At 44.2% G+C, this 18782-nt stretch overlaps 1 protein-coding gene across 1 annotated transcript in view; it reads right to left on the minus strand.

The window, feature by feature from the left end:
* CABLES1 (Cdk5 and Abl enzyme substrate 1) overlaps positions 1-18782 on the minus strand; it is a 145128-nt gene that overhangs the window by 89015 nt on the left and 37331 nt on the right. The window contains exon 2 of the mRNA XM_064293222.1: positions 186-257. Within this exon, the coding sequence (XP_064149292.1) occupies positions 186-257 (72 nt within the window). The remainder of the gene's footprint in view (positions 1-185; positions 258-18782) is intronic.

The following is an 18782-nucleotide window of genomic DNA, read 5'->3' on the forward strand; positions in this document are numbered from 1 at the left end:
TTCCTAATGGGCCTCGGAGTTGGGGTTTCAAACTAGGAATATGTTCCATAGTCTGGGGATCAGACTGTCATTTTTAAATTTAATTCTGTACATTGAAAAGCTTTTTCTTAAAAAAATCAGACTTTTGCTACCACCTTGTACTACAAACTGTCTACGCATACATAAGTACAACACTGAAAAATTACCTCCGTAGAGGTGCGTTCTCTTCAATGTCTTCCAGTGTCTCCAAGGAAGACCTCTGGGAGATGAGGCGACGTCTGTAGGGAAAGGAAAAGAACTTGGAGTTAAAAGTGCGTTTAAAAATCACACATTTCTGCAAACCTAAAGCTGTTCTAAAAAGTAAAGTCCACTAAAACAAATGAGCAGACAGAAGCTGTCTTTAAGAGGAGGCCACGGCCCCACCCTGCAGTTATTGTCAGGCCGAAACTGAGCATCCACCCTGGCATAGGACCTCTTTGTTGTGACTAGGGAAGTTACTGACGCTTTTTATGGTGCAATCTCCCCCAAAGACAAAAAAAGTCAAGGCGTCTCTTGTAACATGTAGAGTAACTCAGGCGCTGTGTGCAGTTTTCCTTAAAGCATTAGACAATACTGTTGGGTATTTAAATATAGTGATCTGAACAAGGTAACTGATAAAAGAAATGCTAAATTTTAAAACCATGTTCAATAACATCCTCAAAATCACTAGGATGCAATAAAAAGTAAAGTTATATGATATCCCCTCTTGGTGTTGTTATTGTCCTTTTTGGAATCTGCATGATTTCAAAAGCGACTAGAAATAAGGGAGAAATTATTCCTTTGGGAGAGTCTCTTGGTGATCAGTAAGAATAAATACTGAGACATGATAGGCAAAACATTAATTCTTTCACGGGCCAAAACCTCTTCAATTTCGTTTCTTTTGCTAGACTGAAATAAGAATTTTCTTGTAGGGTGCCATCAAGTAGATTTTCGACTCATAATGATCCCATGTGACAGAGCAGAAGTGCCCTATAGAATTTTCTAGGCTGTAATCTTCATGGTAGCAGATTGCCAGGTCATTTTCCTGTGGTACCACTGGGTGAGTTCAATCGGCCAACCTTTTGGTTAGCAGCAGAGTGCTTAAGCGTTGTACCACCAGGGCTCCTTCAAATAAGAACAGGTTCTAGTTAACTGAGAAAATACCTGGTACAGGCTGCAAGTGGGAGTGATGTTAACTTTAAGGTAAATCCACTTGAAACAAGGACCGTCATTTCATAGTACATCATTTGGTGGGGGGAGGGGTATTTAGAAATAACTTCACTGGGTCTTTAACTTGAAAAAAAAAAAAGATTAAAATTATGAAGATAAGTCTATTTTGTATTACACTTGACAAAATTTAGATGAAGAATATGCAATTATAATCATGTTTTAATTCTCAGAATAATAAAACGTCTGTTTTTTTTTGTTTTCGGTGTACTTTTTCCGACCAACTTACCCTGACACCTGTTGCTCCATGTTTTATTTTTATAAGACAAGCAGAAAGGTCACTTCTGCAAACTATTCAAGGTTTTCATCAACAATTTTCAAAGAGGCTTTCTTAGTCTTCTGATATTCAAATCCTTTTTCAAATGCTCATTGTGGAATTCTGGTAAGATGGCAGAGTAAAAAAACTATCATTCTGATCCTCCCCCACAAATATGACAAGAAATACAAAAAGGAAATGGTGCTCACATTTGAGGGACTTGGAATCTGAATTGGGGAGCAAAGGAAAGAAGTAGAGAACTGCAGATGGGCAACAACCAACAAATCAATGAGGCGCATACGAAAGGAAAATCGCTACCACTCCCTCAACCATGTTGGCTGCTAGCTGCTGTGAACCGGGATAGCGGCCCCAGAAAAATAGCCTGACTCCCTAACCACCACAGCCCCTGCCTGTACAAAGTGACAGGACTCCAAACTTCTGCCCTAAAATCAAGAAGGCAGACCACACCGGGGGTCTGTCTGGAGTGTACCAACACATTCCTCACTCTGACACTGTTGTAAGCTTACTGTGAATTGCAAAAGAAGGCCCATGCAGTGGAGTCTACTCTCATAGTCAACACTCTACCTGCCCCCTGAGCACTAAAGAGCTCAGATCTCTGAAACCAACAGGACAGACCTCCTGGGGAGTCAGTTCTGGTCTGTCTGCTCCCCCTTTCAATCAGTGCTGTGGACTGCTGACTGAGGCTTCTGTGTGCTAAGAAGCAGGTGTCTTTAGTGGAAGCTACACCCACAGCCAACATACTCCGGGGAGGACTCTGACAGCAACAAGGCAGACCTCCCCGGGAATCCATTTGAAGTATGCTGGCACCTTCCCCACCCAGACACCCTTGGCTGCAAGCCTACCATGAAATGCTACAGAAGAAATGTGCAGTGGAGTCTCATAGTAAACACTCCATCTACCTTCCTGCACACCTCATAGCTCAGGCCTCTGAAATCAACAGGAATCAGTTCAGGTCTGTCTGCTCCCACTTTTGGTCAGTGCTGAGGACTGCTGACTGAGGGTGCTGTGTGCTAAAAAGCAAGCATCTTTAGTGGCAGCTATACCCACAGCCAACATATTACAGGGCAGGTTCAGACAGCAATATGGCAGACCTCCCTGGAGATCCATTTGGTGCATGACGGGTCCTCCCCGACCTAGACACTGTCACCTGCAAGCTGGCTATTAGTTACTACAGAAATACCCTGCAGTGGAGTTGGCTCCCATATCAGCACTCTACCTGGATCCCTGCATGCTCCATAGCCCTAGACTCTGAACCCAACAGGGAAAACCACCCTGGGAGTCAATTAGGGTTAGGCTGCCCACACTTACAGTTGTCACTGAGGGTTGCTGGCTGAGGCTGATGTGTGTAGGAAGCAGCAGTATGGAGTGGAGGCTGCACTCATAGCCAAAAATCTACCAGGGGGACTCTGATAACAACAAGGCAGATTTCTATGGGAATCTGACCAGAGCGTAATAACCTCTTCACCTCCTGGTAATTTTTGGTTGCCAGGCTGTTGCAAAATGCTACAGAAGGTCACCACAGCGGAGTCTGCTTCCATGGTCAGCACTCTACCTGCCTCCCTGTGCACCTCATAGCTCAGGCCTCTGAAACCAACAGGACAGATGTCCCTGGGGATCAATTTGGGTCTCTCTGCTCCCCCTTAGAGTCGGCATTAAGGCTGCTGTGTGCTAGGAAACAAGTATTTTGAGTGGAGGCTATACCCACAGTGAACGTACCATAGAATGGGATTTGATAACAACAAGGCAAACCTCCCCAGGAGTATGACTACCCCTGCCCTGACCAGTAACCGTCAGCTGCTGGACTGATAAGAACTCCTACAAAAGCTACCTGTCATAGATTGAATTGCGTCCCTCCAAAATATCTGCCAGCTTGGCTAGGTCATGATTCCCTTGTACGACTACCATTCTATCTTCTGATGTGATTTCCCTATGTGTTGTAAATCCTATCACTATGATGTAATAAGATGGATTAGTGGCATTTATACTGATGAGATCTGCAAGATTATATAGTGTCTTAAGCCAATCTCTTTTGAGATATAAAAGAGAGAATCGAGCAGAGAGACATAGGGACCCCATACCACCAAGAAAGCAGCACTGGAAGCAGAGTGCATCCTTTGGACCTGAGGTTCCTGTGCTGAGATGCACCCTGGCCAAGGGAAGACTGATGCGTCACAAGGACCTTCCTCCAGAGCCGATGGAGAAAGAAAGCTTTCCCCTGGAGAAAGTGCCCTGAATTCGAACTTAGAGCCTACCGGACTGTGAGAGAATAAACTTCTCTTTGTTAAAGCCATCCACTAGTGATGTTTCTGTTATAGCAGCCCTAGATTGCTAACACAGTACCCTACAGTGGAGTTAGGAGGTGGGTCACCTAAGTAGAGGCTGCTCCCTCAACCACCAGAGACCACTGGGGCTCTAACATCAACAAGACAGATTTCTCAGAGGTCCTTCTGGGGAGTACCAGTCCCTCCTCCTCCAGAAACAGAGGAAAGTTGGTCTGTGTATCCCCTGAATGCCAGGTCAGATATAAGCAGCCCCCACAGAGAAGGGAAGGAAATCTCAGGCAAAACCAAAGGGCAACATCCAGCCCTGTAAGAGACTTGCTGGGCATAGGTTTTCCAACTAAAAATGTGATTGTGGAAACAGAGAAGGGAAGGGAGCAATAACTAGAAAGAGGGGACTGTGCACCCTGGTGAACATATTGATTAGTACATGATATCTCACCTGAGTGGCAGTGCCTTCTGGTGGACAGACTGACCACAGCATGTTATCACCTGCATTTGGGAGAGACTGCAAGCTGAAAAACGAAATCTGGAATTTCTGAATCCCAATTAAACCAGGGAGGGAAAAGGAGCTATCACAAAGAGGGAGAGAAAATGGTAAGCAAAGGCTGAAGGATCTGCCCACTTAAGAGATTCTTGCAGGCAGAGTCATGGGAAAAAAAAAACCAAATACTGGGGAACACTGAGAAAGTTAACACCCTTGAAAATCCTAATGCCAACAAAAAAATTACAAGATACACACACAAAAAAGAGAAATAATGACCCTTCCAAATGAACATGAAAAAGGAAGTAAAAGTACATCTAGGAATGGCCAAACAATGAAAAAAACGGAAGACTATAGTATAACGACATTAAACATAATTGAAGAACTAAAGGGAAAAACAGATAAACAGCTCAAAGAAATAAGAAAAACAATGTAATAAGAAAACGAGGATCTAAAAAAAGAGATTGCAACTGAAAGAGACAATAACTGAAAAATAAAATAAAAAAACATAATAGAAGGACTTAGCAACAGATTTAATCAGGCAGAAGAAAGAATTAGCAAATTAGAGGGCAAAACAGTTAAAATTACAAAGCTAAAGAGCAACAAGAAAGGAGGCTCAAAAAGGCTGAACACGGTTTAAAGGAATTAAGGGGCAACAAGAGACCTAATATATGCATCATGGGGATTCCAGAATAAGATGAGAGGAAGGAAGGGGAAGAATATTTGAAGAAATAATGACAGAAATTTTCCCTAATTTAAGAAAGACATGAAGCTACAAATCCAAGAAGCTTATAGAACACCAAGCAGGATAAACCCAAAGAGATACACACCAAGACATATCATAGTTAGTCTCTCAAAAATTAAAGATAAAGACAGAATCCTTAAAGCAATGAGAGAGAAGCAAATGGTCACATACAAAGGATCTCCAATAAGACAGTGCCAATTTTTCCTCAGAAACATTAGAGGCCAGAAAGCAATACAATGATCTACTTAAAGTATTCAAAGAAAAAAAACTGTCAACCAAGTACACTATACTCAGTGAAAGTATCCTTCAAGAATGAGGGTAAAATTTCTTGGTCTCAAGGAACATCTAGCTCAATTGGCATAACAAAGCTTATAAAGAAAATGTTCTACATTCTACTTTGGTTAGTAGCATCTGGGGTCTTAAAAGCTTCTGAGTGGCCATTTAAGATACTCCACTGGTCTCATTCCATCTGAAGTAAGGGAGAATAAAGAAAACCAAAGACATATGGGAATGATTAGTCCAAAGGACTAATGGACCACATTTACCATGGCCTCCACCAGACTGAGTCCAGTACAACTAGATGGTGCCTGGCTACCACCACAGACTGCTCTGACAGGGATCACAATAGAGGGTCCCAGACAGAGCTGGAGAAAAATGTAGAACAAAATTCTAACTTATATAAAAAAAAAAGTCCAGACTTACTGGTCTGACAGAGACTAGAGCAACCCTGAGAGTATGGCCCCCTCATACCTTTATATCTCAGTAATGAAGTCACTCCTGAGGTTCACCCATCAGCCAAAGATTAGACAGGCCCATAGAACAAAATGAGACTAAATGGGCCCACTAGCCCAGGGACAAGGACAAAAAGGCAGGAGGGGAAAGGAAAGCTGGTAATAGGGAGCCCAATGTCAAGAAGATATAGTGTTGACATGTCATGGGATTGGCAATCAACGTCACGAAACAATAAAAAAAAAAAAAAAAAAAACGTCATGGGGTTGGCAATCAATGTCACGAAACAATATGTATACTACATGTTTAACGAGAAGCTAGTTTGTTCTGTACGCCTTCATCTAAACTACAATAAAAAAAGGAAAAGAATGCAGGTAAAATTAAAACACTCTCAAACCAACAGAAGCAGAGAGAGTTCACATCCACTAGACAAGCCCTACAAAAAATACTAATGGGAGTTCTGTAGATGAAAGGGAAAAGACACTACAAAGTGATTGAAAGTTCTACATAAAAGAAAGATCCCTAATAAAGGGAAAAACATGGACAAGTATAAGAGCTAGTAATCAGGTATTCATTCTTTATAACTCTAAGTGTCTTGTCCTTCACGTTTTTTAATAACAAATATATAAAAGGCAAAAATAAAATTATGTTACAGCGCAAATGAAATATAAAGATATAATTAGTGACAATGACAACAAAGGGGGAGGAGGGATGGTAAACATACAGAATTTCTGGCATGTTACTGAAATTAAGATGGTACCAACTAACACTACAATATTATAAATACAAGCTCTTAAATGTAATATTCATGGTAACTGCTAAGAAAATACATAAAAAATACATGGAAAAGGAAAGAAGGGAACCGAAAAGGATCACTACAACAAACTAATAAAACACAAAAACAAGCAGTACCAAAAGTCAAAGACAAGACTTAAGACACAAAAAACAAATCACAAAATGGCAGAAGTAAGTCACTTCTTATCAGTAGTTATAGTGAATGTAAATGAACTAAATGCTCCAATCAAAAGGCAGAGAGTGGCAGAATGGATAAACATGATCCAACTATATGCTGTTTACAAGAGACAGACCTTGAATCCATGGACACAAATAGGTTGAAAGTGGAAAGGAAGGAAGAAGTATTCTCCACATGAGCTGAAGAGATGGGATTAACATACACAGGCACTTAAGGTCAGGATTCCTTAAGGCAAAAAAAAAAAAAAAAATCCAAAACCCAAATGCCCACCTGTTCCTTTAAATTCAACAGAGGCCATGAATGCAACCAAGCAGGACATTCTTTAAGGTGGGAGTCCAGAGCTTAGACAGGACTACTACCATCATCATAAAGAAACCATTATTGTCACCATGAATACGAGATATGACACCTTCTTTCTTTCCTTTCATCCTTCCTTCTGATAATACACAACCTCGTTTTATGTGTGTTCATGCATCTCTCTGCCCCCTGCCACCTTGTTCGATCCTTCCCAGGTATGTAATAATCTCCTCCCCTTGCCTTCTGTCCTCAGAAAGTCTGCCAAAGACTGGTGGCCAACATTAACTAGTCATTTTTCACCCTGCAATTTGCCTCATACACTAAGTCTATCACTGTGTAAACTCCTTATCAAGGGACAAAGTTAACAAGCAGAGGTCTCTGCATATTTTAGTAACTGACGAAGGCTACTTAGCCTGGGACCAAAACAGCATGCCACTTTCTTACGCATGCAGACATTCAGTAAGAGGTCGGCAAAGCTCAAAGCAAAGGATTATGTGCTGACATCACCAGACGGAAGTGTCTGTGTCTAGTCCCCAGGCAGAATGCACACTCGTGTTCCCCATCTCATCTGACAACTGCAGTCTGGGCCCAGCCACACGGGCCACATGTGCTTTTAAGGCCGAAGAAGTTCGCTCAATAACCACAGACTCATTTTAGAACAATATCCCTTGAGCGCTCGACTCCGCCCCAGCAAAGAAGTCATAATCCATGAAAATGAGATTATGTATCTGGATATACCTACTTGAGCCAATTAATCCACTTATTAAGGGCTAATGATTCGCCTGCAGTGCAAGTCTCTGTATGAGCCTGGGACCCAGGCCTGATTGTGGTGGCACAGTTATAATAAATCTACTTACATAGAAAGCTTAAGGAAAGATCATGGGAAGAAGAGATAAAAATTACACACAAGAAAAACGTGAATGGGGTGACAGACACAGGAAGAGGCAGGACCCAGAACCAGGATTTCTAAAGTCTCTTTTAGGCACAAAAGTGTCACTGGCCCTATTTTCAGGGCAGGAACAGTGACCAGCTATCCAAACTAACTGATGGGGGGGTGGGGGACGGGCCAATGGCCCGACCCTCCAGAAAGGCCCTCTTGCTAAAAGCTCTGCTGTTGTCTGTCCCAGTCAGCAGCAACTCTGACAGCCCAGGACAGTGAGGGGGAGGGGGAGCTGTGGTCATCGGCTCTCTTGGGAGATGGCCAGTTTCTTCTAAGACTGGTAAGTAAGCACCTCAGTGGGAAGCCAGGCCCAGGCACGAGAGTGGGGCAAATGGCAGAAAAGGCTCAGTGACACCTCATCAGCGTCCACCTCTGGGGCTCACTGATGTCCTTGCTGATCGCTGAAGCTGGGACAGCATCATCCTGGGATCCAGACAGGCAAGATGGTTAAGGCCAATCCCGAGTCACCTGGGGCCACAGCTCAGCCTGAGGTCAGCATGGCAGTGAGCACTACAGGGGAAGCTCTGCCTGGGAGTTAGGGCCTGCATGAGACATGAATGGTTACCCGTTCCTCACCTGGCTTCCTGGGCATAAAGCGAGGAAGTTAGGTTAGATCAGGGGTTCTCAACCTGGCTGCACGCTGGAATCCCCAGGGAGTGCTGAAAGTTGCTGAGGCCTGGGCCTCCCTCCAGGATTCTGCCTGAATGGTCTGGGTGTGGCTGGGCAAGGGGATTTGTCAAAGCGCCCAGGTGATTATAGTCTGCAGGAAGGCTGAGTACCAACGAATCAATCATCTCCAAGGTCCTGCCCAGGTCCAGATAGGTGAAGATCGAGCCCTAACATTCCAATTACTCACCTTACCATCCTGCATCAGTCACGCAGGGATGATAATGACCATAACTAACCCTCAAATAATAAGTTGTCTCCTCTATCCTTCAATGAGGATCTTCTTTGGTTCAACGAGCAAAAGTAAAGGGGGCTATTTAGCTGGGAAAATGAAGTCAGAGAAAAGCCACAAGATTTTCAAGTATAAACAGGCAGCCGATGTATTTGACATATACATGTTACATATATGCAGAACCAGATGAGTGAAGAACTAGTCCTGTTTTCTCTGGGGGCAAAACATAAGCTTTGAGAGCAGGAAGGGGCCTTGGTGAACCTAAGCCTATCATCTGCGCACTCACCAAAAAAAAAAAAACTCGTTGCTGTGGAGTTGATTCCAACTCACAGTGACACACAAAAAGGCAATGCAATTTACAATGTGGCTCTGGTGTTCCCCAGTTAGGAAGACAGACCACTGGATGGCATACAGGACATCAGAACACACTGACAGCTCAGTGGCCGAAGTTACCACAGCCTATAAGGATAGATGGTGGAAGGGGAGGCCTGAGATCATGATTACTACAGATCTGTGCAGACAGGCATTACTTAAAAAAAAATGCATAAATAAAAATGAGTTAATATAGTCACAAGACACACACAAACTTGTAATTTATTTGCTTTGTCACTTGTGTCTTTCTCCCACTGACCAAACAAAATGGAGCCACACTCAGCAGTGAGCTGCTTAAGGGGAGGGACATGCCTTGCTCTTCTGTGTACCCCAAGGGACAGGCCATGCTTACCAAACAGTAGGTACTCAATCAAGGCTGACTGACTAAACTAATGAACTCCCTCATCAGGGGGTGGGGATTCTTGAACTGTCCTCAGAGATCGTCTGACCCTCCACTCCATGCTTTTCTACACACAGTTATTACGGAACCCTCTCTACTCAATATAAGGAGACCCTGAGTAGCACAAATGGTTAAGCGCTCAGCTACTAACTGAAAGGTTGGAGGTTTGAATCCACCCAGAGGTGCCTCAGAAGAAAGGCCTGGCCATCTACTTCCAAAAGGTCACAGCCATTAAAAACACACACGGTGTCACCATGAGTTGGAACTGATTGAATAGTAAAGTGGTTTTTTCCCCCCTAGTCTAGTCAATAGAAGTCCAGAAATCATCTTAAGAAAGAGTTAAGCTCCTGAGCCTCTCACATCAAGGAGGTGAGGGAGGTAAAACACCCTCATCTAGCAGAAGTGGGGGGGGGGAGGGGAGAAGGGAACAGTCCATTCCCAAGCACAGGTGAGCAATTCATAAATACAAGGCATAATCTGTTTAAAATGGGTTTCCTCTGTTTGCATCTACTTAAACATTCACTTTTTCAAATGGAATTACTGTTGTTTTGATGACTATAAAAGTAAGTAAGACATCTCATTGTAAAAATTTCAAACCCAGAAACATAGCAGAAACTGAAAAAAGGACCTGCAAATCCCAGCGCCCACGGCACTACTGTCTGGTTACTGTCTTAGTCATCTAGTGATGTTATAACAGAAAGACCACAACTGGGTGGTTTTAACAAAGAGGAATTTATTCTCTCACAGTCTAGGAGGCTATAAGTCCAAACCCACAGTGCCAGCTCCAGGGGAAGGCCTTCTCTCTCTTCGGTCGGCTCTGGGGGAAGGTCCTTGTCATCAATCTTCCCCAGTTGAGTAGTTTCTCAGCTCAGGGCCATAGGTCCAAAGGACACGCTATACTCCTGGTTCTTGATTCTTGGTGCTGTGAGGTCCCCCTGGTCTTTCTGCTCACTTGTCTCTGTTATATCTCAAAAGAGATTGACTCAAGACAGAATCTAATCTTATAGATTGAGTTCTGCCTCATTAACATAACTGCCGCTAAACCCACCTCATTAACATCATAGAGATAGGATTTACAACACATGGGAAAATTATATCAGATGACAAAATGGTGGACGATCACACATGGCCTAGCCAAGCTGACACATATTTTGGGGGGACACAATTTAATCCGTGACAGTTATATACTCTCAAACTCTTTCCTAGTTACACAATCACCTGTAAACATAAATATGCACACTTGTCTGTGATTAAAAGTGTGAAGGAAAAAGCAAGGTTTGCCTCCTTATAAACAAAGGCAGATGGGAAGAGCATCACCATGGGAAGGAAGCTGGATTCTGGTTCTACTGTTGCTGACACTCACAGTCTCTAAGCAAGATATAAGAACGATCTCAGCTAGACACCAGCCAAGACGGAACCCACGGTTGCTCTCCCACGTTGGGGAGCATCACTGGGGCTGGTAAACCTGTTGTCTCCACAAGTTCTGGTTATGGAGAACAAGTGAGGAAAGTAGTCAGCACAGACGAGCCAGGCTTTAGTACCTACAATACCAGCTAGGGACAAGGAAGGCTGAGGACTCTCAGTAGGATCAAAGGCCTCAGCCTCACACTTCAAAGCCTGATCCTCATGCCTGAGGTACCAGCCACCTTCACCAAGTCAAGCCGCAGGTGTGGAAGTGGTGGCCTGATTCCCTTCTGAGGGGGCTTAAGGGCTACCAGAGGGCAGTGACCCTGAGGGTCTGTTCAGACCACAGACCTGTCCAGGAAAAGCCAGTGCTTCAGGGTTGTGAAGACAGAGGCAAGGCTGGGCCATGAGTAACCAGGTGCATCAAGTCGACTCCTGGCAACGTCACATGTGTAAGTAGAACTGTGCTCCACAGGATTTTCAATGGCTGATTTTTTGGAAGTAGATCACCACGCGTTTCTTCCAAGATGCCTCTGAGTGGACCTGAACCTCCGACCTATTGGTTAGCAGTTGAGTGTGTAACTGTTTCCACCATCCAGAGGCTCCGAACCATGAGGAGTCCCTCTTACGGGGACCTATTATGCCTTAGCCTCCTTTTCTGACTAAAGTCAAAAGTCTCACTGGTGCCAAATCAAAACTCAGCAAGAAAAGGCCTGGGGTCACCAGCACTTTTTTGGCCACTAGAAAATCCCTTTATATCCCATTTGTCTTAGGCTGGGTTCTCTAGAGAAGCAAAACCACTGAAAATCATGGCTCAGCCAAGGTGCCACACAACCTTAACCATCGTGCCATTCTCTCTGAGCAGAGTGTCCAACCCCAGTTCTTATATCTACACATCACAGACATATTCTTTTACTCTGGAAATATGGTGGTCCTAAAAAGTTGGGTATAAACCTGTAATTTGTAAACTGATTCACTATGGAAGCCTGCTATTTAAAAGAATCCTAAAGTGAAGAACCTATGTAGAAATCTAAAAATTATACCTTCATTTATGTATTTTTTGTGAAAATGCTGGTTTTCAGATACGAAACCCCAAAACCAAACCCACTGCTGTTGAATAGATTCTGACTCACAGTGACCCTATAGGACAGAGTAGAACTGCCCCACAGGGTTTCCAAGGAGCAGCTGGTGGATTTGAACTGCTGACCTTTTGGTTAGCAGCCAAGCTCTTAGACAATGTGCCACCAGGGCTCCTTTCAAATACTGGGCTCTCTTAAAACAAAACGTACCTCTAACATGCCACTGTTACTTCCTTAGTTTCTCAAGGGCCACAGCACTATTAGCTGGATCTCCATACTCAACAAATGTGTCATGATAATACTTGGCTAAGCGAAGATCCCAGGTGCTCCTAAAGGAGCTAGAGCAGAAGTCAAATCAGATTGCACTCGCTGAAGGAACAAACTATTTTTGTACCAATACATATGTGTTCACAGATGAAAAAATTAGTCAGCTGTTACCTCTTAATAAAAGCTGCCCTAGTCTTAAAGCAAAACAGCCTCACCCTTCACTGTGAACACATATTCGTTAGATTTGTACTAGTTTTGGTTTCCACTGCTCTAAAGCTGTGAGGAACCCTGGTGGTGGAATGGATAAGTGCTCAGCTGCTAACCAAAAGGTTAGCGGTTCGAACTCACCCAGTGGCTCCGTGGGCAAAAGACCTGGTAGTCTGCTCCCGTAAAGATTACAGCCCAGAAAACCCTATGAGCCAGTCCTACTCTGTCACGTGGAGTCACTATTAGTCAGAGCTGACTCGATGGCATGCAACTATAACAACAAAGCTTTGTGCAGGAACAAAGGCGCTGACGAAATTAAGTGTCATCCTTACTGGCCCACTGGCAACAGCTGCTGGGTAGGCTGAGAAGGAAGTCCCAGAGGAGCACTGTGGAATCTGACGTTAGGTGCCATCAAGTTGGTTCTGACTCACGGCGACCCTATGTACAACAGAATGAAACACTGCCCAGTCCTGCGCCATCCTCACCATCTTTGCTGTATCTGAGCCCACTCTTGCAGCAACTGTCTCAATCCATATCGTTGAGGGTTTTCCTCTTTTTCACTGACTCCCTACTTTACCAAGCATGATGTCCTTTTCTAGGGACTGGTACCTCTTGATGACATGTCCAAATCATGTGAGATGAAGTCTCACCACCCTCACTTCCTAGGAGCACTCTGGCTGTACTTCTTTCAAGACAGATTTGTTCTTTTCGACATTAGAATGGCACAATAGGCCAGCTGCATCGCTGGCCACAGAAAGTGGCAGAGCTGCAGGGCAACCCACCCGGAAGTCAGCACCGCCTTGCCCCCATTGATGCCACAGAGCAAAGGACACACAGCTGCCTTGCCTCCTGCAATAAAACCCTTCCCCACCCGAGACAGCCTACATGCCTAAAGCAAGATCCACACCCAGAATACGGAGCCAAGCAATTAAAATGCCCAGGGGTTCACTGGTGTCTTCCTTGTAAATAAAGGAAAATCAGGTTATCTTTAAAGAAAAAGAGCTTTACGTAGATCAAGAAACAGACAAAATGCTATGAAACTGATTTTGAATCTGGTGACATTTTAACGTTTCCAGAGATAATGAACCAGGCAAAAATCAAATGAAAACCTTTACAACGAGAGCTGTGATATGGCTTGTTTAAATAAGATGTTTCTGTATTTTTATATGCGGGTCAAGAAAGCGACTGGCTAAATGTTTACATAGACTACAAAAGCACTCGACTTGAGTGAGTTTACTTTTGTTTCAAGGGTTCTCATCAGTTGCCAAATCCTGACAGACCAAGGTGTGAGGTCATTTCAGTGTTGAGGGCTGTTTGCAGCAAACAGACTTGTTACCAGGGTTTAATAACTGGTCAGGCACTCACCCCAGGAACCCCAGGCCCATCCTGCCCACTGCTGCTCGGCTAATCTTGCAAAAACACTCCTTCGCCATGTCAGTCCCCAATTTGAAAATCCACAATGATTCCCTCTGGAAGCAAGTTCAAACTCCTTCTCTGACAAAGGGACTGGCGGTCAGAAGTCAGCACAGCACCTCTGGGCATCCTGAGGGCATCCTCTGGGTATCACAGGTAGAGAGAGGCAGAGCCCGGGGCCACCGGCTGGAGGAGGTGCTGCTGCTGGTTCTGATTCTTGGCTCAGCCTCATCCTGAAGGGAGGAGCCCTACTTGTGGCTGGCGAGGGCACGCTGAACAAATGTGCAGAAGCACACAGGAGGAGCAGGTATATTGGTGAAAACAAAAATCAGGATCCAGAAAGTTTTTGTGAGGCTGATGAGATAAAGGCACTATCCTTGCTATGGAAACCCTGGTGGCGTAGTGGTTAAAAGCTATGGCTGCTAACCAAAAGGTCAGCAGTTCAAATCCACCAGGCGCTCCTTGGAAAGCCTATGGGGCAGTACTACTCTGTCCTACAGGGTTGTTATAAGTCAGACTGACTTGACGGTAATGGGTTTGGTTTTTGTTTTTTTTGGTCCTTGCTATAGAGTGTGCTGGGCATGCACAGGAGAGTGCAAGAGGGGTCAAGTCAGGACAGGGTGAGGGCAGAAGGGGGACTAGCAAAAGAAAACCACTCAAAATAAAGGGTCGGCCTCATCTTGCAGAGAAAATCTCATGTAGCAAGTCCAGGGAGTTGTGGGGACCAACCCATGTACAATCTGGGCAGATCCAGAATTCAAGGAATCACATACTGGTGTTCTCTGTGAAAGAGGCTCCCTGAGCCAGGTTAGGGGTGAGAGCCTGGGAATCCAGCACCTGAGCCCAGTCTTTAAGGCCAAGACAGTGCAGGCAGGGAGCGTGTGAGAAGAGGCCGGTGTGAGGTTGGCACCTCAAAGGGAAGCCAAGCTCTTAACTGGGAGGTGGAGGGCCTCCCAGAGAGGGAGCAACCAGACTGTGTGGGGGGCTCAAGGGGTACAGTCAGGACAGACTTCTTACACATTTTGCTTTAACAGAGCTGAAGAGGATGGAACAGCATAGGAGGAATCCCTTGGAGCAAAGTTAGCACCAGAGAAGGAGCCAGGAGACAGACAGGATCCCAATCAGATGGCTTGGGCTGATGCCGGGAGGAAAGTGACAAAGACGCTGGGCTCTTGAGACTCCAAGGGCCACGTGAACCGACTGTCTCCATGCAGAGATGGGATGGGACAAATCGTGCTGCACAAACATGTGTACATACAGACACCAGAAGAACAAAGGAGGTGCAGAAGGTGCCAGGAACATCTGCAGGGCTTACCTGGGGGAGTGGGCACAAAAGGCCAGAGGTACTTCCTTGGACAGAGGCCGACTGCAATGTGTTACTGAGCCTTTTGAAGGCTCGACACTCCAGCCACACTGTCTGACGGACCCCCGGCCTCCACTTATTTCTGACCGTTCAGGTGTGTTTCATCCTGGAGCCCCTTCTCTCTTTACTCGGGATGCCGTCTGCTCTCTAGCACTCCAATGCCCTAAGCATCAGTGACCTGCCCTTCATTCATTAGTAAGTACTTGTAGAGGGCAGTGATGGCTCAGTGGTAGAACTGTCTTCCCTGAGGGAGACCCAGCTTCGATTCCTGACCGATGCACCTCATGTGGAGCCAACGCTCGTCTGCTGGTGAAGGCTTGCGTGTTGCTATGATCCTGAGCGGGTTCCAGCGGAGCTTCCAGTCTAAGATGGACTGGGAAGAAAGCCCTGACGATCTACTTCTGAAAATCAGCCAGTGAAAATCATATGGATCACAACAGTCTGAACCACAACCAACCACGGGGATGGCACAGGACTGGGCAGTGTTTTGTTCCACTGCGCATAGGGTCACTATGAGTAGGGGGCCAACTCCACGGTGGCTTATAACAACACTGCTCCTCGGGAGAATGACTTCCTCATGCTGCAGATTTTCTAAGAGAGAATTTTTTTTTTTTTAATTAGAAAGCAAAACGGAGCCTCTTCTTTGTCCAGCTATGGGGTTTGCAGTGAAGAATGAATATGGAAGGAGAAAGTCAAATCCTGCCAGACACGAACCCTATCCTTGACTGCAGTCCTGGAAACCCCAGATGCCAACGCAAGCTAATTTAATTAGAACCAGCAGGGAGTCAGGCGGGTTAGTTAACTTCCACATCGGTGTTTAACAGTACCTTTATGAGGCTGCTTTCCCAGTCCTGACCCCATCATAAACGCTCCCCTGAGGTTCCCCCTTGGCCTCCAGCTTGACCGTTCTCTGTTCTGAAGGGCCTTCAGCAGAAATGGGTTTCCATGGCTCAGAAGCCACATGCAATTACTTAATAGCAAATTTGAGATTAACGGGGCTTTATAAATCTTCATTTTCTCGGTGTTTTTCAGATTAGCTGTGGCCTGTGCTCAACAGTGGCTTATAGAAATAAAGATTGATGCCTTCCTTGTCTATCCAGTTCAAGCAATAGAATCCTGTTTCCTACCACCATCTCACATTCCTTTCTGGAAGCCTTTTAAAAAATGCCTTGTTTCTCCTTGGCCACCTGTGTTTATTCTTTTTTAATGAAAGATGAATTGGTGGTCACATAAGGGGTCGCAGCTGAACTGGTGGTCTCATCATAAGGGGTCTGTAGGGTTAGGGATGTCTCAAGAGTGAGCAAATCTTAGTTCAAAAGAAAAATGAGAATCTGAGCCACCCTCTCCTCACCTGCCCAAATTCTGGCTTTCTCCTGAGTGACAGTAAAGTTGGCTGCTCCGCAAAGCCGATCCCGACATTTTCTAAATTCCTACAGCATTTGGTATCTTTACCACCCCTTTTGGAAATATTCGTATCTAAATACTGGTAGACTGGTTGTCTTTATTCCTTTTTAAAATTTTTTACTTATTCTTGTCCTGTTGTTGAGAAAGACACACAGCAAAAACATACTGGTTGCCATTTGACACCCTTATTATTTAGACAAATCATTGCCTTATTTGTCTTATTATTTTGGGCAAATCCAGACAGGCATATTTCCAACCTGACTGAAGTATCCTGGGGATGGAGAGCAATGCCTTTCTGTCTCTGAAACCCCTTTAACGACTAGCGCGTTACCTTGTACATAGTAGGTGTTCAAGGAATATTTCAGTATAGCATGGTGGTCCACGGCCACAGCTGGCACAGGAAGGGTGAGAACAGATTCTAACAGCTCCAAACCAAAACCAAACCCGTTGCCATCGAGTCGATTCTGACTTATAGTGACTCTATAGGACAGAGCAGAACTGCCCCATAGGGTTTTCAAGATGTGCCTGGTGGATTTGAACTGCTGACCTTTTGGTTAGCAGCCAGAGCTCTTAACTGCTATGCTACCAGGGTTTCCCCAGCAGCTTCGGGAGTCAGAATAACATTTCTTTTAGGAGCTCTGATGAGGCCCTCAGTAAACCAACGGAAGACCAAGCCAAGTCAGGAGTGAGGTTGAAAACCAAGGCTGGAACCTTAGAAATCACCGAGATCACTGCTGCTCTAGATCAAACTTCTTTTGAGCAGCAGGATGCTTTTTTCCAAACTAAATCTCACATCAAACCCCAAAATGTAGAACAGATTAGAACAATTATAAACGTTGTAAGTTTAAATGTGAAATATTTACTTGAAACTCAATCATTATGAGACCAGTGAAGCTATTCTAGCGTACAAACCAATCTGAAACCAGGAGTTGTTGATACCAATTTTAGTCTAAGGTCAATCTCAGCATCCAATTTGTTTCTTTTGGTCTCTTGGTGGTGCCATATGGATACTCAATTGACATAGACAAGTAGGTGTCACTAGCAACCATTTTTAAGCATCTTGTCTTCCAATCTCAGGACACAATCCAATTAAACAGATATAGCAGGTGAAGCTTAGTTCCACAGTCTACGCATTATCAACTCGCTCTGACAGCACGAGCTAATGACTGCATAGTTAATGTATAGACAGTCCCAGCTGTGTCAGGGTTTGCTAGGGACCACTCTTCTGTTTGTATTTTACAGCAGTTTTGAAGGCACATGACATATATTTATATACATATATATGCATATACATACAACGTGGTCTTTTGGGGCTGGCTTCTTTCATTTAGAAAGTGTTTTTCAAGGTTCATGTTGTAGTATGTATTAGTACTTCATTGTTTTTGTATAAATCATTTTGTTGTCGCTATGGTTGTCATTGAGTTGATTCGGATTCATGGTGACCCCATGTGTTACAAAGCAGAGCTGCTCCATAGGGTTTTCTTGGCTGCAATCTTAACCAAAGCAGATCACCAGGCCTATTTTCCATGGTACTGCTGGGTGAGTTTGAAAGGCCAACCCCAAGGTTAATGGTCAAGCACAAACCATTTGTGCCACCCAGGAACCTGTGAGTTATATGTATATATAATTTATTGTATGAATTTCTTTTTTTTTTATTAAACATACATAACTATAATATATAAATTATACCTCAAATGTTGAACACAGTGTTACCATTTGCCCAGCAATTCCACCTCTATGTATATCATCCAAGAGAAATGAAAACGTATGTCCACGCAAAAACTTGTACGCGAATGTTCATAGCAACATTATTTACAACAGTCAAAAAGTGGAAGCCACCCAAATGTCTATTAATTGATAAATGGATGAATGAAATGTGCTATATCCACACAATGGAATACTATTCAGCCATAAAAAGGAATGAAGTACTGGTACATGCTACGACATGAACCTTGAAAACATATGGTAAGTGGAAGAAGCCAATCATAAGACCTTTCATTGTATATGACACTTTTTATACGAAATGA

The sequence above is a fragment of the Loxodonta africana genome, chromosome 11, assembly GCF_030014295.1.
Source record: "Loxodonta africana isolate mLoxAfr1 chromosome 11, mLoxAfr1.hap2, whole genome shotgun sequence".
NCBI lineage: Eukaryota > Metazoa > Chordata > Mammalia > Proboscidea > Elephantidae > Loxodonta > Loxodonta africana.